We start from the raw sequence: 25,073 nt of genomic DNA on the forward strand, positions 1-25,073 counted from the left end.
AGGCTCCTCAGGGGTCAAAATGGAAGGGAGTGCCACCCCACAGGTGATGTCAACCTACCCATAAGGCCTTTTCCCAACCCAGGGATTCAACCTGGATTTCCTGCACTGCGGGCCCAAGAATACTGGAGTGGGTTGCCATTTCCTTCTCCAGGGGGTCTTCTTGACCCAGGGATTGAACCTAGGTCTCCCATATTGCAGGCAGATTCTTTACCATCTGAGCCACCAGGGATGCCATAGGGCCTTTCACTAGACTCCATCTTGGCTAAGAGATGCTCGCGCACACAGGGGAGGACTCTGAGATAAACCAAATATGGACTCAGTGCAAGATGACTGGCCAGAGGAAACCTGGAAGAAATGCCCCATATAAGTGATTCAGATGACCACGAGCGTGCAATTCTGAGTCTGCCCATGTGAATGTACTCTTTTTCCTCCTAAAAACACTTGTTTCACAACATTCTGTCTCTTTGTGGAAAGAAATGCATTTCTACAAAGCTAACAGGAAGGCAATGGCAACCCACTCCAGTACTTTTGCCTAGAAAATCCCATGGACGGAGGAGCCTGGTAGGCTGCAGTCCATGGGGTCGCTAGAGTCTGACACGACTTCACTTTCACTTTTCACTTTCATGCATTGGAGAAGGAAATGGCAACCCACTCCAGCGTTCTTGCCTGGAGAATCCTGGGTACAGGGGAGCCTGGTGGGCTATCGTCTCTGGGGTTGCACAGAGTCGGACACGACTGAAGCAACTTAGCAGCAGCAACAGGCTAGGACCTTGTCACTGGCCCTCGTGGTCCAGTGGCTAGGGTTCAGTGTTCTCACTGCCATGGACTGACTTCAGTCTCTGGCCTGGGAACCCAAGTCCTGCTTCAAGTGGCTGCAGGTTGAGGCCACCCGAGATCAATCTGAACCATGTGGTGTTAAGCACATTCACATCACTGTGTAACCATCAACACCATCCATCTCTAGAACCCTTTTCATCTTGCGAAACTGAAACTCTGCCTCCCTTAAACAACAACTTTCCATTCTCCCCTTGAAACCTAGCAGGATACTGCAGGGTCTTCCCAGGTACAAAAGCTCCTCCATGTCCTTTGTTTCTTGTTTGCAGAAAGAAGGCATTCATCTCCTAGGCTTTCCTGAGTTCCAAAGAGCAGGCACCAGCAGTTACTAATTGGGGAAGTGAGGGAAAGCAGAAACTAAGGAAAAACAATTAAACAAAAAGAGTAATGACAGGGACTTCCCTGGTAGTCCAGTGGCTAAGACTCCACACTCCTAACATAAGGGACCTTGGTTTGACCCCTGGTCACGGAACTAGATCCCCCATGCCACAGCTAAAGATCTGGCATGCTGCAACGAAGATCAAAGATCTGAATGCCACAACTAAGACCTTGAAAAGAAGAGTAATGACAATATTTTAGTGGTAAAACAGAGTCCTATTTCCTACATAACAATCTGACATATCTTCAGGGTTGTTCTGTGTTAACTAAGACCCTATCCAGCTGGAGCATGCTGAGCATAAGTGCTAGATCTCAGACTGGTTGGAACCAGAAGGCTGATGATTAAGATTCCTGAAACATCATCCTGTTACCTCAACACCAGTCAATCAAAGAAAGTCATGCACCCTGCAGCCCTCACCACAAGCGCTGCCTTTAAAAACTCTTCCCTGAAAGCCATCCAGGAGTTCAGATCTTTGGGGCATAAACTGGTCCTTCTTGCTTGGTACCCGCAATTCACACTATACTGTCCTTCACCACAACCCGGTGTCAGTAAATTGACTTTGCTGCATGGTAAGCGAGCAGATCAAAGTTCAGTTCAGTTACACACTCCCTCCCAAACTCTTGCAACTATGGTTCTACTTTCTGTGTCTATGTATTTGACCAGGTATAATATTTAGAATATTCTAGGTATGTTCTAAAAAAGGAATCACACAGTATTTGTCTTTTTGTGCTTGGCTTATTTCACTTAGCATAAAGTCCTTTAGGTTCCATGTTGTAGCATATGTCAGAGTTTCCTTCTTTTCTAAAACTGAATATTATTACAACTATATATACATACCACATTTTGCTTATCTGTCAGGGACACTTGGGTTTCTTCCACCTTTGGCTATGGTGAATAATGCTGCTATGAACATGGGTGTACAAATACCTCTTTAAGACTCTGCTTTCAATTTTGGGGGTACATACCTGGAAGTGGAATTGCTGGATCTTATTCCATCTTTAAGTTTTTGAAGAATAACCATACTGTTTTCTATAGTGGCTGAATTGTTTTACCTTCCCACCAAGAATTGGAGCATCAGTGTTCCAGTTTCTTGAATTCCTCACCACTTGTTAGTGAAAGAGTACATAAAGCATGGATTAGGTTAAACTGGTTCTGATTCCTTCAAGCACATTGTTGATTAATCAAACCTGTAGTTATCTTACAGATACAGCACTGCCCATGAGCAAGAGGGGACCCATGTTTCTAGGATGACCCCAGAACCAAGAATCTTCAATCTATGGAATTCAGAGAATAGAACTGTTCTATTTAGAACTGTTGTCTAACCAGAGCCACAGACTAGAAGTCCTTCATTAAGGAAAACCCAGCTTCTGAGCAGCCCGAGTATCTTGGTTAACATATATACAGACTGGTTACAGACTGGTCAATCAGCTTCTGGCCCAACCCCTCATGTTCTGCCCCAACCCTGGATTAAAGAGACAGATTTGAGCCTTGCTTCTTGTTTCCTTGCCAGTCAGTCTTGCAACAAAATTTTTTCTTTTCTCAAAAGTTGGTATCATAGTGTTGGCTTCAATGTACAAGGAGCAGCAAGCCCTTGCTCGGTAATATTTTCTGTTTTCTTGTTTGTTTTTTTGACTGTAGCTATCCTAATGGGTGTAAGGTAGAATTTTATTATGCTTTTGGTTTCCATTTCCCTCATGATTGGTGATGTTGCACATCTTTTCATGTGTTTATTGTTTATTTGCATATCTTTTGATCTTTTTTGGAAAAAAGGCTATTCTAGCTCTTTGCCCATTTTTTGAGTTTTTTCCTTCAATTATAGGAGTTCTTTTACTATATATATGCATACATATACATATATATTACTATATACTCTTACTATATATTATATATATATATAATTTGAGAATATTTTCTCCCATTCTGTAGGTTGCCTTTTCACTCTATTGATGTGTGTTCTTTGATGCACAGAAGTTTAAAATTTTGGTGCAGTCCAATTTATTTATTTCTTTTCTTGCTTCTGCTTTTGTTGTCATATCCAAGAAATCATTGCCAAATCTAGTGTTTTCTTCTATGAACTTTATAGTTTTAGCTCATATGTTTAGGTCTTTGGTCTGTTTTAAATTAATTAAATTTTAAAAATTATTTTAAATGTTTGGTTATTCTGGGTCTTGTTGCTGTGCAGGCTTTTCTCTGGTTGTGGTGAGCGGGGGCTGCTCCCTAGTTGTGATGTGTGGGCTTCTCATTGCAGGGGTTTCTCTTGTGGAGCACAGGCTCTAGCACGTGGGCTTCAGTGGTTGTGGCCCGTGTGCTCAGAAGTTGTGATTCCAGGGCTCTAGAGCTCAGGCTCAGTAGTTGTGACACACAGGTTTAGTTGCTCCTTGGCCTGTGGGAACTTCCTGGTCCAGGGATCAAACTGGTTTCTCCTGTATTAGCAGGCAAATTCTTTACCACTGAGCCACCAGGGAAGCCGGAGAATAACTACTATTAATTGAAAGTTTACCACTTGCCATGGCTTGCATTAGGGTTTACTCTTGTGTTCATCCTATGGATTTTGACAACTACATGACATCATGGAAAAGACAAAACTATAGACACACTAAAAAGATCAATGGTTGTCAGGAGTTTGGTTGGGGAGAGGGAGGAAGGGATGACTAGGCAAACCACAGAGGGTTTTTAGGACAGTGAAACTACTCTGAAAGGTATTATAATGGGCTCCATCAGTCTGTTGACTTAGACTACTGGGAGGTGATGCCCAGCCAATCACCTAGGGAATCTGTGTTTTAAGCTTCCCAGGAGATTCTTTGGCCTGCAACTTGGGGAGCACCATGGAGGCATGGGAGTTGTAGGGGAGGCCTCGGTGGGTCATTGGCTCCCCTCTTCTCTCTCCAGGCCCACCTCCTGGGTCAGGCTGGCCCTTTCCTGAGCCTATGCTGAAGCCTCACAAACTATGGAAAATTCTTAAAGAGGTGGAGTATCAGCCTACCTTACCTGTCTCCTGAGAAACCTGTATGCAGGACAAGAAGCAACAGTTAGAACCAGACATGGAACAACGGACTGGTTTAAAATGGAAAAGGGGTTCTCAAGGCTGTATATTGTTACCTTGCTTATTTAACTTCCATGCAGAGTACACCATGTGAAATGCCAGGCTGGATGACTCACAGGCTGGAATTTAGATTGCCAGGAAAAATATCAGCAACCTCAGATATTTAGATAATACCACTCTAATGGTACAGTCTTCTGAGGAGAGTGAAAAAGTTGGCTTAAAGCTCAACAATCAAAAAACTAAGATCGTGTGTCTGGTCCCATCATTTCATGGCAAATAGATGGGGAAAAATTGGAAACAGTGACAGACTTTATTTTCTTGGGCTCCAAAATCACTGCAGATGGTGACTGCAGCCATGAAATTAAAGATTTCCTTGGAAAGAGATCTCCTTGGAAGAAAAACTGTGACAAAACCTAGACAGCATATTAAAAAGCAGAGACATCAGTTTGCTGACAGAGGTCCATATGGTCAAATCTGTGGTTTTTCCAGGAGTCATATAGGGATATAAGAGTTGGACCATAAAGAAGGCTGAGAGACGAAGAATTGATGCTTTTGAACTGTGGTTCTGGAGAAGACTCTTAAGAGTCCCTTGGACAGCAAGGAGATCAAACTAATCAATCCTGAAGGGAATCAACCCTGAATATTCATTGGAAGGACAGATGTTGAAGCTCCAATACTTTGGCCACCTGATGAGAAGATCCAAGGTCATTGGAAAAGACCCCGATGCTGGGAAAGATTGAGGGCAGGAGGAGAAGGGGATGACAGAGGATGGGATGGTTGGATGGCATCACCGAATCAATGGATGCGAGTCTGAGCAAACTCTGGGAGATAGTGAAGGACAGGGAAACCTGGTGTGCTTCAGTGCATGGGGTTGCAAAGAGTCAGACACAACTTAATGACTGAAAAACAATGCTGAAGCTGCCTGTGCATGTTACCCTAAACCAAAAGACAGTGACTCTGGGGACCAGCAATCTCCTTCTTTTACAGAGGAGGGAACTCAGCCTCAGAGGAAGGAAGTGAATTTGTCCCACACGTCAGGGCTGGGACTAGAATGAACATTCCCTGTCTTTGCCCACTGTGAGCAGGGAGCATGAACATACAGCCCTCACTGGTCAGGCCCCCAGTGTCCTGGTGGGTGGTGATCAGGGACCTTTCCCATGCAAGTGTTTCTGGTAAGCTGACTAAAGAGGTCTGAGAAACAGAACAAAAACTAAAGAGCCAGCATCTCCAAGACTCCGGTAACTTGCTTTAACTTCTTTTTCTCATTCTAGACACATGCTAACTTTCCTGTGTAAACCTCAGGCACTGCAACCTGCATGCTGATGGTTGAGGCTGATTGCAAATTAAAGGCTATCTCTTGCCCCAAAACTTCCTTTTGTGAAGCAGCCAAGGGAGGGAAGGCAGCCTTAACCCATGATTGCCTCTAAGCCAGCTTTCCCAGCCCAAGAAACAGAGCTTAGAGACTGAATTGAGACATGGTGTACTGAACCATGACTTCCAAGGGGTGGCTCAGATGGTAAAGCATCTGTCTATCAATGCGGGGGACCTGGGTTCAATCCCTGGGTCAGGAAGATTCTCTGGAGAAAGAAATGGCAACCCACTTCAGTACTCTTGCCTAGAAAATCCCATGGACGGAGGAGCCTGGTGCAGGCTACTGTCCATGGGGTGGCAAAGAGTCAGACATGACTGAGCGATCATTTGAAATTGAATCATTTGAAAACACACAGCCTGGGGCTGCCCAGGTGGCTCAGTGGTAAAGAATCCACCTGCCAATGCAGGAGACACAGGTTAGATCTATGATCCAGGAAGATTCCACATGCTGTAGAGCAGCTAAGCCCATGTGCCACAACTATTGAGCCTGTGCTCTGGAGGCCAGGAACTGCAACCACTGAAGCCCGAACATCCTGGAGCCTGTGTTCTGCAACAACAGAAGCCGTGGCAATGAGAAACCTGTGTCAAAACTAGAGAGTAGCCCCTGCTCACCGCAACTAGAGAAAAGCCCACACAGTGACAGACTTAGCACAGCCAAAAATAAAGTAATAAATAAAATTATTTAAAAAAGAAAGAAAGAAAAGAAAACACACTGTCTGAAGCAATGAAGATGAGATGGTTAACATAGAGATGGGGTGGAAAGACCGCATAGTTATGCAGTCATCAAGACAGCAGTTTCATCAAGACAGCAGCCTGGATTCCCTCCCACCTGGAACACTAAGAGTCTGGGGAGTGAGGGGCCCTGAAGCTTAAGCCACATTAGGTTCAGGGATAATCTCAATGTGTCTCTCTGCTGCATCAGCTCATTGCACTGATGGAGGGGTTGTTAAGGACCAGAGCTGAGGATGGCAAGGTGGCTCGATAGACTGAGAATGTTTGAGGTCAGCGCTCCTTCTGTTGAGGAGAGATGCAGGACGAGCTTGTCTGGCCACAGCTGCGCTCATCCATTGCCTATGGAATTGCTGGAGAGTTTGCCTGGTAGGCTGGAGCCAGAGGGATGTCACCAAGGGGTGATTGTGTCAGTCATGGTTTTTTTCTTTTCTGTATTTTATGATGCTTTGACATTTTTGAGCTTTGCAGACCTGGGGAGGGACTGCTGCTCCCAGGGTTAGCTAATTCTTCCAGATGACCTACAACTTGTCTATGACCTTGTCTTTGATATGCAAATAATCAATCCAGAGTTTCTAGGCTCCCACAGTCTGGGACCCTATCCCTCTGCCCCCAAATACCCCAGGGCCAGGCAGTTAATACGTAGGGACTGTGTCTATAGCCCGGAGCCTGCAGAAATTATTCAAACTATCCAATCCTCTGCCTGCTCAGTTTGCCTACCCTTCCTTGCCTGTTTCTTTCTAGGAAACCTGCAATAAAGCCTCTTGCCCATGCTTTCCTCTTGCTTGTTCTGCCTCCTAACTCCCCTTGGTGCTTCCCCATGTGGACTGGCATGCCTGTTTCTAGGGATTTGTGAGTATAAAAATGCCTTCCTTCATGACAGTCATTTCTGTGTCTGCATGTCTCACCATATTTGGCCTTCCCTGGGGCTCAAGTGGTAAAACCCATCTGCCTGCAAATGCAGGAGACCATCTACAATGCAGGAGACAAAGGACATGCAGGTTTGATTCCTGGGTGGGGAAGATCCCCTGGAGAAGGAAATGGCAACCCACTCCAGTATTCTTGTCTGGGAAATCCCATGGATAGGGGAACCTGTTGGGCTATAGTCCATATGGTAAGAGTTAGACACAATTTAGCAACCTAAACACCATGTGTCTTACCATACCTGATGTATTTTAAAAGTAAAGACCAATTTAAGACTCATGACTACTGAGTACCTCCTGTACATCATGAATATCTAGTGAGTTTTGGTGCATAGATTGCATTTTACCATATTGTAGTATTTGATTTAAAAAAAATGTGTTTTACCATGTGGTATTTGGAGTTCCAGTGTATCATACAGTGAATAATGAGAATTTGGAACTTCATGTGCTTCTGTGGTCTTCCTATCCATCCTTGCTGTTTAGTACACATGTGTTCTACTTAACTCATCTGAGTTTTGAGTATGTCTCACAAGCTATTTGCGTCTTCGGCATGCCTGCTTAGCATGTGTGTTTGTCTTTCCCTGGTGTTGGCCTCGTCCTCTCCAGCAGGAGTGCAGATTCTCGGTGACGCAGTCCCACACACTTTGAAAGGCTGTGGAACTGGAGTCTCTCCCCACCTGGTGCTGGCTTTGTCCTGCCAGAAGGACCTTGTTTCCTCACAGCCTCTCACCCTGAGCTGCTATGCTGAGATTGAAACGAGCAAGTGGGCCCCTGGATGGCTGAGGCCTGACTTGTTACAGGGTCACCTGGCCCCATAGCTGGCACAGGGTCACAGAGGACCATGCAGAATAGTCACTGACCCACACAAATGTCTGCCTCAAGGGCCACGGGGGACTTGGGAGGAAGCACTCACTGAGCTGAGGTGCACACCTGGAGAGAGACAGGAGCTGAATCACACAGGTGATGCCTGCTCCCCCACGAGGAGGGGACCACCTAGGATGTCCTTGGACCCTGTTTTGAAACCTTTAATCTGCCTGGCTACTTCTATTAGTTTGTTCTTTCGTGTTTAAAAATTGTATTTTACTCAAGTTTATTCTCTCAACTTTTTTTTTCACTTTATTTTATTATTTTTGGTGGTGCTGGATCTTCACTGCTGCATATGGGCTTTCTCTAGTTGCAGCAAGAGAGGGCCACTTTTCGTTGTGGTGGGTGGACGTCTCATTGCGGTAGTTTCTCTTGTGGTGGAGCACAGGCTCTAGACGCGTCAGTTTCAGTAGTTGAAACACGTGGGTTCAGAAGTTGTGGCCCACAGGTTTAGTTGGTTTGTGACATGTGGGATCTTCCTGGACCAGGGATTGAACCCCTGTCCCCTGCATTAGCAGGTGAATTCTTATCCACTGTACCACCAGAGAAGTCCTCTCCCCACTTTATTAATCAAAGACATTTATAATCAAAGACTTTCAAGTAGCACAAGGTAACCAGCATATCACACTCACTTGATGCAATCTGAATCACACACAAAGCACAATGCAATTGAATCCAATTATACTGAAAATTAGTACATGGCACCATCATTACTACTTTGAAATCCTTGGACACCCTAATTTCAGAAGATTTCAGTTCACTTCAGTTGCTCAGTTGTATCCGACTCTTTGTGACCCCATGGACTGCAGCACACCAGGCTTACCTGTCCATCACCAACTCTCGGAGCTTGCTCAAACTCATGTCCATAGAGTCGGTGATGCCATCCAACATCTCATCCTCTGTCGTCCCCTTCTCCTCCTGCCTTCAATCTTTCCCAGAGTCAGGGTCTTTTCGAATGAGTCAGTTTTTTGCATCAGGTGGCCAAAGTATCGGAGCTTCAGCTTCAGCATCAGTCCTTCCAATGAATATTCAGGACTGATTTCCTTTAGGATGGATTGGTTGGATCTCCTTGCAGTCCAAGGGACTCTGAAGAGTCTTCAGAAGATTTGCTCCAGATTAAATAGCACTTACAGCACTGGCTGGAGTTCCCTAAACATTTACCACATGCCAGGCTCTGTTCCAACAGTTCTGCAATTAACCTCAGTGGATTCTCACCGTCGTCTGTTGAGTGAGATGTGCTGTCAGTCCTGTGTTACAGGAGGACAGAAATGGCAACATATGTGGGTTAAACAGCAGCTGGAAACAAAGGAAAAGCAGATGCTTGCCTTATTTCTTTCTCCTGAGAAAGGAACTGTACCCGTAGGTGAGAACTGGATCTTCCATTTGCTCCTGAGAGTGGTATTGTCTATCCCAGTGTGGCAGAATAAAATGATCTGCAGAGGTAGATAAGAACTTCGTAACTGCAGGATCACTATATACTCTGGGGAAATAGAGGCTGGACCATGATCTGTGAATCCTCTCATCTCTTAGGTCCTTTATCAACTATATATAAAGATCTAAATTTTTTCCAATTGTAATAAAATGTTTTAAAACTGCAGCCCTTAATTTTGATCTACTTCTTCCTTCCCAGCCCCTACCTCTGCTTCCTGAGCCTTAATATTTCCAGATATATGTGTGTTGAATGCAGCAAGCAGTGTGATACAAAAAATCAAGAGAAGAATTCAGTTAAAGTGATCCTGAATGGATTGTTCCCATATGCAGCTGGCAGAGGCTCATGTAAATCCTCTTGGGAGCAACACAACTTCAGCATGGGCCTGAGGGAAAGTTCCAGGGAACATGAACTCACCTTAAAATAAAATTTTAAAGCACACAAAGAAGCAAGGCACTCTATGCATGAGCATGAAAAACAGAAGCTAGCAGCAATAAGCACATAAAGATTTAGACACTGGATTTATTAGACAGGGAATTTAAAAAGTATGTTTAAAGAAAATTAAGCTTGAAAATATAAGCAGGGAGCAAAAGATTATTTAATGACTAAGAGGATTTGGAAAAGATTTAAATAGAAATCCATGCCATGAACATATAACTGAAATAAACTCAGTGGATAGATAGAGTAACAGACTGACAAAGCTAAGGACAGAGACAGAAAACTGGAAAGTTGATACACATATGTTACTCAGGATGCAGAACAGAAAAACTATGAAATGGGAATATATAAAAGAGAAGTTAGGAGATACAGAGCATGGGGAGGGTGTAATAAAAGTCTAGTTGGAATTCTAGAAAGCAATATTAGAATAGATGAGAAGAAATATTCAAAAGGATTATGGCCGAGAATTTTCCAAAGCTGTTGAAAGTATTGCTTTTCAGATGCAGGAAGCCAGAAGACTCTCACGCAGAGTAAATAAAAAGTCATCTCTACCCAGACAAGTTATAGTGAAACAGCAGACTACTAGAGGAAGAAATATATAATATGAACAAACCAATTACTGGTAATAAAATTGAATTAAAAAAAATATTCCCCCTAGATAAAAAAGCCTAGAACCAGATGCCTTCACAAATATTTACTACCATTTAGAGAAGCGTTAACACCCATTCCTTCTAGCTATTCAGAAAAAAAACTGTAGAGAAAAGAATGTTTCTGAACTCATTCTATGAGGCCAGCATCACCCTGATACCAAAAACAGACAAAGATACCACAAAAAAAGAAAATTACAGGCCAATATCACTGATGAACACAGAGGCAAAAATTATCAAGAAAAGATTAGCAAATCAAATTCAACAATACATGAAAAGGATCATATACCATGATCAAGTGGGATTTATCCCAGGGCTGCAAAGATGGTTCAGTATCTGCAAATCAATCAGTGTGATACATCACATTAATAAATTTAAGAACAAAAAGTATATGATTACCACAACATAAGCAGAAAAACCTTTTGATGAAATTTAACATCCATTCATTATAAAAACTTTCCACGAAGTGGGTAGAGAGAGAACATACCAAACAAAGTATAATAAAGGGCATAAAAGACCCTGATGCTGGGAAAGATTGAGGGCAGAAGGAGAAAGGGGCAACAGAGGATGAGATAATTGGATAATCGTGTTCATCGACTCAATGGACACAAGTTTGAGCAAACTCTGGGAGATAGTGAAGGACGGGGAAGCCTGGCATACTGCATTTCATGGGGTCACAAAGAATTGGACGTGACTGAGGGGACTGAACAAAAAAATCATATTTAATGGTGAAAAGCTGAAAGCATTTTGTCTAAGATCAGGAAAAACACAAGAATGCCCAGTCAGACTAGAAAGGCTTTGTTAATTGTCCGGGGTATTCCACAGTGAGACCTGGAGGGTCACACTTAATAGGGTGGTTGAATCACCCCAAAAGCATGGGCTATTGTCCACCTGCCATGAAAGCTTACAAACAAGCCTTGAAAATATCAAACTAATATGCAAACTATTTAATTGGCAGCCAGAAAAAAAAAAAAAAAGCCCTCAACATCCTTTAAAATACAGACCCTCAGGAGTGTAACACTGAAATATGTAAGATTTAAGATTGCCTTTGCTCAGTTGTGTCTGACTCTTTGCAACCCCATGGACTGTAGCCTACCAGGCTCCTGTGTCCATGGGATTTTCCAGGCAATAGTACTGTAGTGGATTGCCATTTCCTTCTCCGGGGGATCTTCCTGACCCAGGGATTGAACCCGGGTCTCCCGCATTGTAGACAGACACTTTACCATCTGAGCCACCAGGCAAGTCCTTGAAATATTTTTGAATTATCAAAAATATCCTTGAAAGTTTTTGAAATATCAAAAAATATTATGTTTACCAATAAGCAGAAAAATGTGACTCATAATCAGAAGAAAAACCAGTCAATAAAAACAGACAGAATTTAAAAACAAACCAACCATAAATGAAAGATATGATAGAATTAGCAAATAAGGACTTTAATATAATTAAATAAATATGTTCAAGGATTTTAAGGAAAACATGAACAGAATGAGGAGAGGTGGAATATCTCCAGAGATTAAAAAATATAATATACTAAATGAATATTTCATTTATTGGGATTTATACCAGATTAAGCGTTGCAGAAGAAAATATCAATCAACATCAACAATAAAAGCACACAGAGAAAAAGACCTGAATCAGAGCATCTGACCTAGTGACAATACCCAACTATTAACATATGTATAACTGGAGTTTCAGAAGGAGAGAAGAAAGGATGGGGAGTCAAAGGGAATGACTGCAGGAAAAAGTAGTTGAAGACATAATGACTAAAATTTTTCAAGATTTTGAAAACTAAAGAAAACCACAGTATCACAAGAAACATTAAAGGAATTCTTCGTGTGAAAGGGAAATGATGCCAGATGAAAACTTGGGTCTACCCAGATAACCTTGGAACTGGTAAATATGTGGATAGGTTTTAAAGCATTTTTTGGCATTTAATGTCTCCCTGAGTGCCTCAGATGGTGAAGAATTCGCCTGCAATGCAGGAGACCTGAGTTTGATCCATGGGTTAGGAAAATACCCTGGAGAAGGGAATGGCTACCCACTCCAGTATTCTTGCCTGGAAAATTCCATGGACAGAGGAGCCTGATGGGCTATAGTCCATGGGGTTATGAAGACCCCATGTCATTTAACAGTTTCTTTAAAAGATAACCATTTTAAAGCAAAAGCAAAGTATTGTGTGGTTTAAAACAGATGCAAATCTAAAAGGTATGAAAACTAGCAGAGAGAATGGGAGAGAAGAAACTGAAGTATCCTATTTTAAGGTTCTAACAACATATGCGAAGTGGTATATTATTATTTGAATGTAGATAGTTATAAGTTAATGATGTGAGTAGTAAATCATGAGCAATCACTAGAAACAAAACAAACTCAAAGACATATGAGCCTAAAACTGCCCTAGAAAAATAATCTTAAAAAAATCCAAAGACAGATTGCTAATAAAGCAGACAAAGTAGATTACTAAAATATTCTATATAATCCTCAAAAAAGTCAGGAAAAAGGAATAAAGAAACCAAACAAACAGAAAAAAAACAACACAAAAGACAAAAACCCACAGGACAAGTAGTTAAAAACATAGCTAAGTGGTAGATTTAGATAAAATTATATTGATATTTGCATTCCCTGTGAATGTCTAAAAACTCCTAAGAAATTGTCACATTGAGATAAAAATGCAAGATTCGATTATATGCTGTATGTAAAAAAGAAAAAAAAAACCCACTTTAAGCGTAATGACACACAGATTGAAAATAAAAGGATGGAAAAGATAAAAAATACTCATCATAAGAAAGTGTGGTTATATTAATACCAAAGTAGACTTCAGAACAAGGATTATAACAGGGATAAAGAAAGAGATTTTTGTCATTTATGTGTACAGCAAGGAGATCAAACCAGTCAATCCTAAAAGGAAATCAACCCTGAATATTCACTGGAAGGACTGATGCTGAAGCTGAAACTCCAGTATTTTGGTGATCTGATGCAAACAGACAACTCATTGGAAAAGTCCCTTATGCTGGGAAAGATGGAGGGCAGATGAAGAGCATGTCAGATGATATGGCTGGACGGCATTACTGATGCAACGAACATGAACTTGGGCAAACTCCGGGAGATGCTGAGGGATAGAGAGGCCTGGCGTGCTGCAGTCCATGTTGCTGCAAAGAGTCGGACATGACTGGGCAACTGAGCAACAACAGCAGTACTGTGTAATAGTACAAGAGTGAACCCTAATGTAAATGGACTTTAGTTAATAATAATGTATTAATCAGTTTATCAGTTCACAAATGTGCCGCACTAATGTAAGATATTAATAGTAGGGGAAAGTGTGCATGTGAGAGGAGGAGTATATGGGAACTCTTTGTTCTGATCAGTTTTTCAGTAAATTCGAATCTGTTTAAAAAATAAAATCTACCATTTTTTTAAAAAATGGAAAAAAAGTGAACTTTATTTTTTACATATGGTGAAAAATGAGTCAGAAAATATAATTAGGAAATAAAAGATATCACACTGGCAGGAAAAAATACGAGGAACCTAGGGATATAGCTAACAAAATATTTAATACAAGAAACCCCGTTATGGAGAAAATTATAAAGCTTTATCAAGAGACACTAAAGTCCAGTATCCATGGAGTGATAGATCATGTTCTTAGGTAAAGACTCAATATCATAAAGATATTGAGTCTTTACAAATTGATAAATAAATTCAATGCATTCCAATAGGATTTGCACATGGGTATGTAACCTGGTAGGCTGCAGTCCTTGGGGTCGCTAAGAGTCGGACACGACTGAGAGATTTCCCTTTCGCTTTTCACTTGCATGCACTGGAGAAGGAAATGGCAGCCCACTCCAGTGTTCTTGCCTGGAGAATCCCAGGGACAGGGAAGCCTGGTGGGTTCCATCTATGGGGTCGCACAGAGTTGGACATGACTGAAGCAACTTAGCAGCAGCAGCAGCAGCATGTAACTTGAGAAGTTGATTCCAAAATATACACGGAAGAGTAAAGGGCCAAGAATAACCAATAACTTCCAGAAGAAGATGGGAAAACTTGCTTTTCCACATATTGAGGCTTATTATAGAGCGTTAGTAATTAAGACAGTGTATCATTACTGGAGCTAGTAAATAAACCAATGGAACTAGAGAGCCCAGAAACAGACACACATATATATGGAAACCTGATTAATGGAAATGGAACTTGTAGATCTGTGGGTAAAGGATAGCCTATTCAGCATATTGTGTTAGGGCAGATAGTTGTCTTTACAGAAAAAAAAAAAAATATATATATATATATATAACTCACACACACCCAAATCAGTTCTGGTTGGATTACAGTCTTAAAAAAAGGAAACATTAAAATATTTAGAAGAAAGTGTACGAGAATATCTTTCCAATTTAGGTAGAGAGATGGATTTCTTAAGATTCAAAAAATATTTACTACAGAGAATATTATTGTATAGTCAATAATATACTTTAAAACAAACTTGTTTTACCCTGAAGATAGTGAAAAGACAAATCTCAAACTGGTAGAAAATATTTGTAGCACATAGAATTGTCAAAGATAGTAATTAGAATATGTAAATATTTTCTACAAATCAGTAAGAAAAAGATAAATAACCTAATAGAAAAATAGGCTAGGGACTTCCATGGTGGCTCAGTGGTAAAGAATCTGCCTGCCAATGCGGGAGACACAGGTTTGCTCCCTGGGCTGGGAAGATCCCACATGCTGTGGAGCAGCTGAACCCACGCACCACAACTGCTGAGCCTGTTCTTGAGAGCCCAGGAGCCGCAACTACTGAAGCCCGAACATCCTAGAGCCTGTGCTCTGCAACAAGAGAAGCCACCGCAGTGAGGAGGTTGTGTACTACAGCTAGAGAGTGGCCTCCGCTGGCTGCAACTAGAGAAAAGCTTGAGCAGCAACGAAGACCCAGCACAGCCAAAATAAATATATTTTTTAAATAGGCTAAAGATAGGACAGAACTGTCACAGGGGGGAAAAAAAAGTCCCAGAGACATAGATTCTTATCTTATTAATAATCAGGAAAATACAAATTAAAAGCATAGCTCAGTTCAGTTCAGTTCAGTTGCTCAGTCATGTCCGACTCTTTGCGACCCCACGAATCACAGCACGCCAGGCCTCCCTGTCCATCACCAACTCCCGGAGTTCACCCAGACTCACGTCCATCCAGTCAGTGATGCCATCCAGCCATCTCATCCTCTGTCTCCCCTTCTCCTCCTGCCCCCAATCCCTCCCAGCATCAGAGTCTTTTCCAATGAGTCAACTCTTCGCATGAGGTGGCCAAAGTACTGGAGTTTCAGCTTTAGCATCATTCCTTCCAAAGAGCACCCAGGGCTGATCTCCTTCAGAATGGACTGGTTGGATCTCCTTGCAGTCCAAGGGACTCTCAAGAGTCTTCTCCAACACCACAGTTCAAAATCATCAATTCTTCGGCGCTCAGCCTTCTTCCCAGTCCAACTCTCACATCCATACATGACCACAGGAAAAACCATAGTCTTGACTAGACAAACCATTGTTGGCAAAGTAATGTCTCTGCTTTTGAATATGCTATCTAGGTTGGTCATAACTTTCCTTCCAAGCAGTAAGTGTCTTTTAATTTCATGGCTGCAGTCACCATCTGCCTAGCTAGATGCCACTTTATGCCTACCAGATTGGCAAACATTGAAGAGTTAGTCAACATGAAATCTTGGCAAGGGTGTGGAGTAAGCGGAATGAAAGTCTTCTGCTTGTGGGAGTGCAGAGCGTTATGGCCACCTTGAAAAACAATTTTGGTGCCCAGTGTTGACATGATGATACAAGGACTTTCAGATGATTTGTTAAATAATGTATCTAGCAGGGGTTTCGATTTTTCCATCATGCTTCTAGGAAAAATGTGCCATGATCCTCTTCCTATCCGTAAGAGAAGTTTTTTTTTTCCAAGTATCTGTAACTTTTAGGAATACTGGTATCTCACTTACAACATTATAATTGTCAGTGAATTAAGTAAGACAAGCAACCAAACATAGGTTTCTTTGGAGGTTATTTTCACATAGTGGTTATTGTCATAGGATGTGGCAACAATTTCTAGTCATAGAAGTCTACCTAGACTCTACTGCTTTGAGTTGCAAGACACATTCTGTTGAAGGTTCTTAACCAATCAAGCAGATCCTTTGAATGACTTTTGTGATGTTGAGTGTTGTCTTCCTAGGGATTGTGTGGGAGCTGAGCACAGCTCTTACCTTTGAATAATAAAAAAAAAATACTTTCCAAGCCCAGGCTCTGAAATTTCATTATATGATATTATAAGACAATAGCTAGCCTGTGGGAGCTCTGTTTGACTAGTAGATGAAGAGAGGGCCGAATAAGATTTTATTTAATGAAAGTGCAGTAAGAAGAGTATATTTTTTTCCCTAAAAGTTAATAAAGTTGAATGTGCACATTCCCTCCAACTCTGCAGTTCCTCTCCCAGATAAGTGGAAACCCTCCCGCATATTCCCTCCAACCTCAAATTTCCACCCCTAGAGGGACCTTTGTATCTGAGCAGAAGGTATGTCTTAAACAACATTCACAAGAGCATTAGGGCTGTTTCAGTAAACAGCCCAAATGTCCATTAAAAGTAGAATATATATAAAACCATGTTATAGGTATACAGCAGTGAAAGTGAACTATAACTACACACATAAATATGCACGGATTCAAGAAATATATACAATTTTTTTAAATCACAGGAGAACATATACAAAGTGATTCCATTTATAAAAGTCTTGAAATAGGTAATACCAAATAATATACTGTCTAGGGATGCATAAGTGGGTATGAAAAACTGTTAAAAACAGGAATGATTAACACACAGTTCAGGATAGTGGTCATCCCCTCAGTGGAGGGACAAGGAAGTGACTGTGGAGGGAGATGCAGCTTCCTGTTCATGTTCTATTTTTTTAAGCTGGGTGGTGGTACAGGGAGGTGTTCATTTCATTATTTTTCAGGCTGAAATATATATGTATGTAAACCAAAATATTATTTATGAGTGAATGGGACTAGAAGGTGCATGAAGTTTTGCTGTGGAGAGAAATCGGGAAAAGTTGCCCTGCTAGGGATGAGGGAGTGAAGGGAGACTTTGTCTTGGATTGTTGGTTTTAGCTGAGAAAGCGTGGAACATGTTTTATGCTGATAGGAATGATCCAGTGGAGAAAAGGAAACTGATGTTTCAAAGGAGACAAGGAATAAAGTTGGGGCAAGGCCTTGAGAGATGAGAGGGTGGGACCTAGTGATACAGAAGGATTGGCTTTTGGAAACAGTAAGGACGTTTTCCCATTGTAACATGGAGAGTGACTCTGGCTTCAAGCTCTGATGAATATGTAGGTCAAAGAACTGGAAGTTGTGAGATAATAGGAAATAATATGTGTTGGTCCTTGGCCCCGATTCCAAGAACAGAGCTCCTAGAACCCTTGTAAACTCCTGAGTGATAAGAGCACCAGGAGCAGCTTTTGTTCTGTTGAGGCCACTCTGGGTGGGCACCTTATGGCTCCTGGTCTCCAGAAAGACCAAGCCATGACTGCATGAATGCTTAGTTGCTCAGTTGGGTCTGACTCTTGGTGACCCTTACGGATTGTAGCCCGTCAGGCTCCTCGGTCCATAGGATTTCCCAGGCAAGGATGCTGGAGTGAGTGGCCATTTCCTTCTCCAGGGGATCTTCCTGACCCAGGCATCAAACCCGTCTCCTGTGTGTCCTGCGTTGGCAGGTAGATTCTTTACCACTGAGCCACCTGGGAAGCCCCAAACCATGATTAAAAGCTTGGAATCTTATCCCGTCATCCCTACCCGAGAAGTAAGAGGGGCTGAAAATGGAGTTAATACTTACTCATCCCTAAGGGAAGAAGCCTCCATAAAATCCCAATAGTATGGGGTTTGGAGATCTTCCAGGTGGCCTAACACATCCACACACCAAGAGGGTGACGCACCCCGGCTCCAAAGGGACAGAAGCTCCCCCGTGCTCTGGATACTCTCAGACCTCACCTTGTATTTCTCTTTATCTGGTTGTTCATTTGTACTTTCTAAATCCCATCCTTTAATAAACTGGTAAATGAAAGTGTTGCTCTGAGTTCTGTGTGTCACTGGAGCAAATCAAACTCAAGGAGGGTGTTGTGGGAACCTCTGATTTGTAGCCAAGCCAGACAGAAATTGTGGGTAACCCGGGGCCCTACTACTAGTGACTGGCATCTGAAGTGGGGGGCAGGTTAGTGGGACTGAGCCCTTAACCTGTCAGACTGATGCCATCTCCAGGCAGATAGTGTCAGAACTGAGTTGTAGACCCCCCAGCTCGTCGTGCAGAACTGCCTGGTCTGGAGAAACCCCTACACGTTTGGTGATACAAGGGTCACCAGCAGGGTGTTCTGTGTGACAGGAAAGGAGAAACACAGGGGAAGAAGAACCTCCCCCAATACCGAGCTCAACTGCCCGATTTTTTTTTTAATGATCTGTAGGATCATAAATTTTATTGCTATGTTCAAATTTTAAAATATAAGAATAAATATTCATAATGTATTTACATAATTTTAAAGGTCATTTTTTTTTTTTCAGTTTTTTCTCAAACTTTTTAAAGCATATACATACAACCCGGGTTATAATATTTATAATACATTTTTAAATAATACATGTTGTTTTATCTTACTGGTCACTGGTTTTAATATTTTATATTAACTTAATATTTATCAAACAATGGGCAATCAAATAAAACATTTAATATTGGACATTAACTACTTAAGAAGCATGCTCAGCTCAAGCTTTAATGTATTTTAGGTCATTATTCTCTGGTATTTAACGATTTTTCTCTGCTGTTGACCTATTAATTTCTTACTCCCTGAAAGAAATATTTTATCACAGTTATTATTTATTGACATAAACAGTGTGGTGGAATTGCAAATATTTCTATTTTTTTAAAAAGCAAATTCAAATCCATATTTTAGCTGAGGCCACATATTTTGGGGCCTATTTTTATTAAAATTTTTTTTCTCCTGGAGTAGAGTTGCTTTCCAACATTGTGTTAGTTTCTACTGTACAGCAAAGTGGAAATGAAGGCATTTCTGAGCTGGAACTGAGAGCAGGCCTTGCTTAACCTTGGGCTTCCCTGGTGGCTCAGTTGGTAAAGAATCCGATTGCAATGCAGGAGACCTGGCTTCAATCCCTGGGTTGGGAAGATCCCCTGGAAGAGGGCATGGCAACCCTCTCCAGTATGCTTTCCTGGAGAATCGCCATTGACAGAGGAGCCTGGCTGGCTGTAGTCCATGGGGTCGCAGAGTTGGACATGACTGATCCATTAAACACACACTTGCTTAACCTTAGCTTTTCCCTTGGCCTTGACAAGATAGAAACTAGTCACACTTTCCACTGTAGGAACAAAGTATAATCCTCTTTGGGAGGATCTTCTTTCGGGGAAGCTATCAAAGAGACAAGCTTGAGAGGGCTCAGCAGTTCTCTGGGTTCAGAATCCATAAGGAAGTAAGTAGCTGCCTGCCTCTAATCTACTTCTTGCAATGCATAGCATGGAGCATTCATCTTTATTAGCACAGACTTCTGCACACTGAGAACAGGGTCAGTACCTGGGTGATGAGAACTTCGGGAGCAGATAATGGGAGAGTAAAGACCACTGTCCCTCAGTGTATTTGGCATCCTTTCTACAGGTAAGACCGGTTGCTTTACCAGATTGGAGTTGGTAGTCTATTAAAAACCTATTTAGACTTGGGGGAAAGCTCCCCTTTGGTTTCTGTCCTTGAGAACAAATGAGTTGTAGATCATTCCTAGTTAGCAGAGTGAACAGGCATTGACAGATCATAAACAGCCACCATTATTATTATTTTTGGCTGCATCACGCGGCATGCAGGATCTTAGTTCCCCAACCAGGGACTGAACCTGCACCCTCTGCAGTGGAAGCGCAGTCTTAACCACTGGACCACCAGGGAGCCCTAGCCACCACTTGTGAAGTTTTTGTTTGTGGAGGGACTAGGTACAAAATGAAGATGAGGGAAGGGTTACGTTGGAGGTGCAGAGCAGAATAGGTTTGCAAGAAGCTAGGAGCACAGTCCACCCAGGCTCCTGCTCGCTTGGTGCTAGACGGGCAGTGTGTGTTCAGGGATAGTGGGGGCCATTCCCCCACAGGTGTCTCCCCTGCTCTCCTGGCGGAGACAAGAGGGCATATTCTCCCTCCCCAGCTTTGCCTCCATCCCCTACCAGTCGGGGCTGGCACTGCTGGGAGCATGTGTGGTTATGCTTTGACCGTTAAGGAGCTGGTCCATGGACCTGAAGTTCAGCAGGAATACATGAGAGTAAAAGTACAGGTAAATTCAAGAGGAATATACAATGGAGAAGGGTGCACAATGTCTGCAGAGCAGACGCGATTCTTGGGTTTAACAAATAACATACCTATTGGGTGTAAGAGAGACTACAGAATGCACTGTTCCAATGCAGGGAACAGAGCCAGGTGCTTCTAGACGGGGAGTGTGTGTTCAGGGGGTGCCCTATCCTTATCCCCACCCGTCTAGAAGCACCTGTAATCTGTAATGGAATGTAGCTTTTAAAACTGTATAAACAAAAAAAATAAAAAATTTAAATAAAAATAGTACCCCCCCCCCAACAAATATATAACATTTGCAGTCTTTTGGAGGTCAGAAAGCACTATAAAACATTTCTTATAAAAGTATTTTTTAATAAATTGATGTATTTCAATGTTGTTAACACGATAGCCCAATGCTATATCAAGGTAGCAAAAGTGAAGATTCCTGGTATTTTTTCATATAAACACTATGAATGACAGTACATTTGCATTCAAATTCACAAGAAATAATCTTCAGGTTCATGAAGATTCTCCAACTGCTGTAACACCTTTCAAACAGTGAAGATGTGTATTGACTGGGTAGACGAGGAAAGTCTAATGACTGAGCTGCACGCTAAACCATACTGAAGGGAAGGGGTACAATGGCAGTATGGCCAATTTGCTGAACAGAACCCAAGCCTTTTAAACTTAGTCATTGAAAGAAAATACAGTATGTATCAAAATTACAGAGTATCTTATAGAAATGGAGCCATAAGACGACACACAGATGAGAGCCCTGAAGCAGTGAAAATGTTTCTACCCGTTTTGTGATGGAAAGAAGCCATGTATACAGAGGCCCGCAGCTGTCTGTAGGGTTGAATCTCCTCATACACACAACGCTATCAATTGGCGAAAACCAGAATTCCCTGCTCTGTACAAATGCTGGTGAAGGTAACTAGCACTATCGCTGTGGGTCAGAGCAACAGTGGGCTGGATTTCAGGCATCAGGTGGAGGCTCTCTTTCCTGCTGCATCACTGCCTTCTACCACGCCACAGGCCACACTTTCCAAAACTGATGCCCCCTTCTTAGGGTTGAAAAGAGAAAAAAAAAAAAAAACGAAACTAAAGGGCACTGAGAACAACCAGCAGGAACCAGCATCTCCTGACCCTCTTTAACACTATTACTGTCCAACCCACCATGAGAAATGTGTTTCACTTGGTTACAGCTACAAAGAGAACATCTGATGCCATCGTATCACATGTATCTTAATGACCTGGTTTTTTATATAGGATTTTTCTTAACAGAAATCAGGTTGAGAACAAGAGGCTTTTCCTTCAAGGGCAAGGGAAGGTGGCTAAATGCTAGTTAATTAAATTCATCCTCAACTTTGAACTGTAGTGAACAAATGGACTTAAATGAGATCTTCTAAAGACACTTATTTTCTCAACCTCAAGTACAATTAGACTGCCAACAATCTCATGTCCAGAATTTTATGGGCTGATTCTATGATAATGGGCCTTTTAGGCCATTATTTATTTTTACTAAGATGCTTTACACTATTTTTAAACCCCAGTTGCTGCAGATGAAAACATATACAACAAAATCACAATAAAATCATTTGTGTGCTGAGGTGCTGGAATCTGGATGAGCAAAGGTAGAAGGTTCCTGGCTACTCACTAAGAAGTGCCTCAACAATGGCCACTCCTTCATGGGTGTTAGCAGCACAGACTTGAAATCATGTATATTTGAATGGATAAGAAGAAAACTGGAATCCACCAAATTATTTTTTTAAAATATCCCAAGCAACTGCACTCAACATTTATTGCTAACCTGAGTTTTAGGTTAGGATAGGACTCTTCTTTGAGTGAACTGATTCACTATCAGAGTCTTTGCATTTTATTCTCAATTTCACTTTTAGACCTGAACCGAGTCAACATCTCATAACGATCATATATTCCTTTCTGGCCCATCTCCTAAAACAAGTGCTCTGCCCCTCCCAAAGAACTGAGAATAACTCATAAAGGCTTTCCTCTCCAGAAGCAGAACAGTCAAAAGCGTGATTAGGTTAAGTGGCTTCATTTTCCTCAGGTCAAACCCAAGGTTTATTTTCCCTATGAACAGGGTGTGCTTTAGTTGATAAAATGACTCAAAATCAGCTTATGGAAAAGTTAAAAATGTAGTTTACTGAAAGATATGTATCTTTACAAAGAGTAATAGCAAACAATCCCATCTAGAAGTTTAAATAAATGTAGATGATTTTAAAACTAACAATATATATAAAGCTGAAGTCACTGCCTTGGATAATTTATACACTGCATCTAATATTTTATATAGGACATTCATTCTTAAGGCAGAAAAATTGAATGTGACATGTAATGACTTGGCTCTTACATCCAAGGGTCAAACTGGGAGTAGACGTGAGCAGACAGACTCCTTGCTAATGAGGACGTATCTGCGGTGACAACTTCATTCTTAGAGTAGGTTATGTAAGACACACACATTTGGGAGAACAGAAAAAGATGAAGTCTAAGACACATAAATATGTGTTTTCCACACGAGGTCAATGTGACTAGGCTTTCTATTATGAGGTGAAACTACTCCCATAACAAACTAACAAACTTCAACATAGTCTTTCTGGTAGGGAACATAAAATGCTTAAAATATCCAAGTATTCACTTTTTTGGAAAGTGTTCGTTTAGACTCTAGTTTTCAAGATGTAGTATAAAAGGTAGCCTGAATAGTTAAAAGCAGTTGAATGTCAACTCACACTGCTACTCAGAAGGCTACCACTAAGGATACTCCTGCCCCACGTACAAAATCCTGTGCAGGGAGGAAATCGATATATACTAAAATAAAAATGAAGCCCCCCCACCAATGCATGTGCAAAAACACTTGTTACCAGCAAGAATATCTTTAACGAAAAACATCTTACAGAATCAGAGGCATCAAAGCCAGACTGACACGAGAGTGCACCACCCCGTGGGGGTGGACGGATATTTAGGATGAAAGCAACGGTTCAGCGGGAACCTTGGGAGATGTGCTACTGGAGTGGGAGGCGCGCTAAGAGCACCCGGGCTCGGGCACCTCTCACGCAGACCAAGGTCCTGAGCCCTGAGGGCTGTGTGTGCTCCTTCACCTCTGTGCATCCTGGTGCCCAAAGGGTAACAAGAACAAAGACAAACCTAAAAGACAATCCTTAAGCAGGTCATGGTGACTGTACTGTATAAGTACGTTCCTCTGTGCCTATGACGTATGCCGTAGCTCGGGCAAGGGTCAGAAGTGTACAAAGATTACCTGCCTAAGTTCTGAAGACATGATTTTCTTCTTTCATGGTGGCAGAAGTCCATGCAAGATTTGTAAACAGTGATACAAAATACTGTAAACATAACTTAACAGAGCTTGTATAAAACAGAAGAAGTAAATCCAAATTTACAAGTGGGTAAAAAAAACAGAGGGCAGCTTCATACAAAGTTCTCCCTCCTGCGCCAAGTGATTTCTTTTTTTTTGTTTTGTTTTTGATTACAAATATAATCCTGAGCTGAAAAACTGGGATTTGGGGGAGAGCCATCTTTGCATACAAAATATCCAAAGGACGTTTATTCTTTTACTTTTCTCTAGTGATAGTCAACTGCCACAGACAGTTCTGAATGTGTGACTTTAGAGACATTTATAGTTTGGTGTGGCGCCCAGGTCTGGAGCCTGCGGTGGTGCTGGCCATGGAAGCCGAGGCTGCAGCGTCCTCTGCTTCCTCCAGTTCGTCCTGGAGCTCCTGGCTGACACTGGACTGCAGGGCTGCGGGCGTGAGCCACTCCTTTGGGAGGCAACTCTGTAGAAAAGGTATACAGGAGCTGAAGTAGGCAAGCCGATTGATCCAGCGAGGAATCTCTTTCCCACAGAGAATCTACAGGGGAGAAGAAGCGTAGCATTAGGTGAGAGATGGAGGTTATCTGGTCCGCTGCCAAGGACTGGAGGGTCAGGGAGGCAGGCGGATATGTAGAAAAGCAACTGCACATCCTTTGGTGCTGTTATTTCCAACCTTTGATGACAAGCCGCTCCCTAACTCAGAAGCCTGGGGTCTCCCTATTGTCAGCTCCGTCCCTTCCTTTCTGAAGAACTTTGCTAAGC

The 25,073-nt window shown here is 42.0% G+C and overlaps 1 protein-coding gene across 7 annotated transcripts in view; it reads right to left on the bottom strand.

Annotated features, from left to right (window-relative positions):
• Positions 1 to 23,105: 23,105 nt before the first annotated feature.
• The window catches only part of DESI2 (desumoylating isopeptidase 2), a 44,860-nt gene continuing 42,892 nt past the window's right edge, over positions 23,106 to 25,073 (bottom strand). For all 7 annotated transcript variants that reach the window (XM_055582098.1, XM_055582099.1, XM_055582094.1 and 4 more), the window contains one exon: positions 23,106 to 24,849. In XM_055582098.1, coding sequence (XP_055438073.1) covers positions 24,616 to 24,849 — 234 coding nt within the window. In that variant the 3' untranslated portion in view covers positions 23,106 to 24,615. The remainder of the gene's footprint in view (positions 24,850 to 25,073) is intronic.

The sequence above is a fragment of the Bubalus kerabau genome, chromosome 5 (assembly GCF_029407905.1).
Source record: "Bubalus kerabau isolate K-KA32 ecotype Philippines breed swamp buffalo chromosome 5, PCC_UOA_SB_1v2, whole genome shotgun sequence".
Lineage (NCBI taxonomy): Eukaryota > Metazoa > Chordata > Mammalia > Artiodactyla > Bovidae > Bubalus > Bubalus kerabau.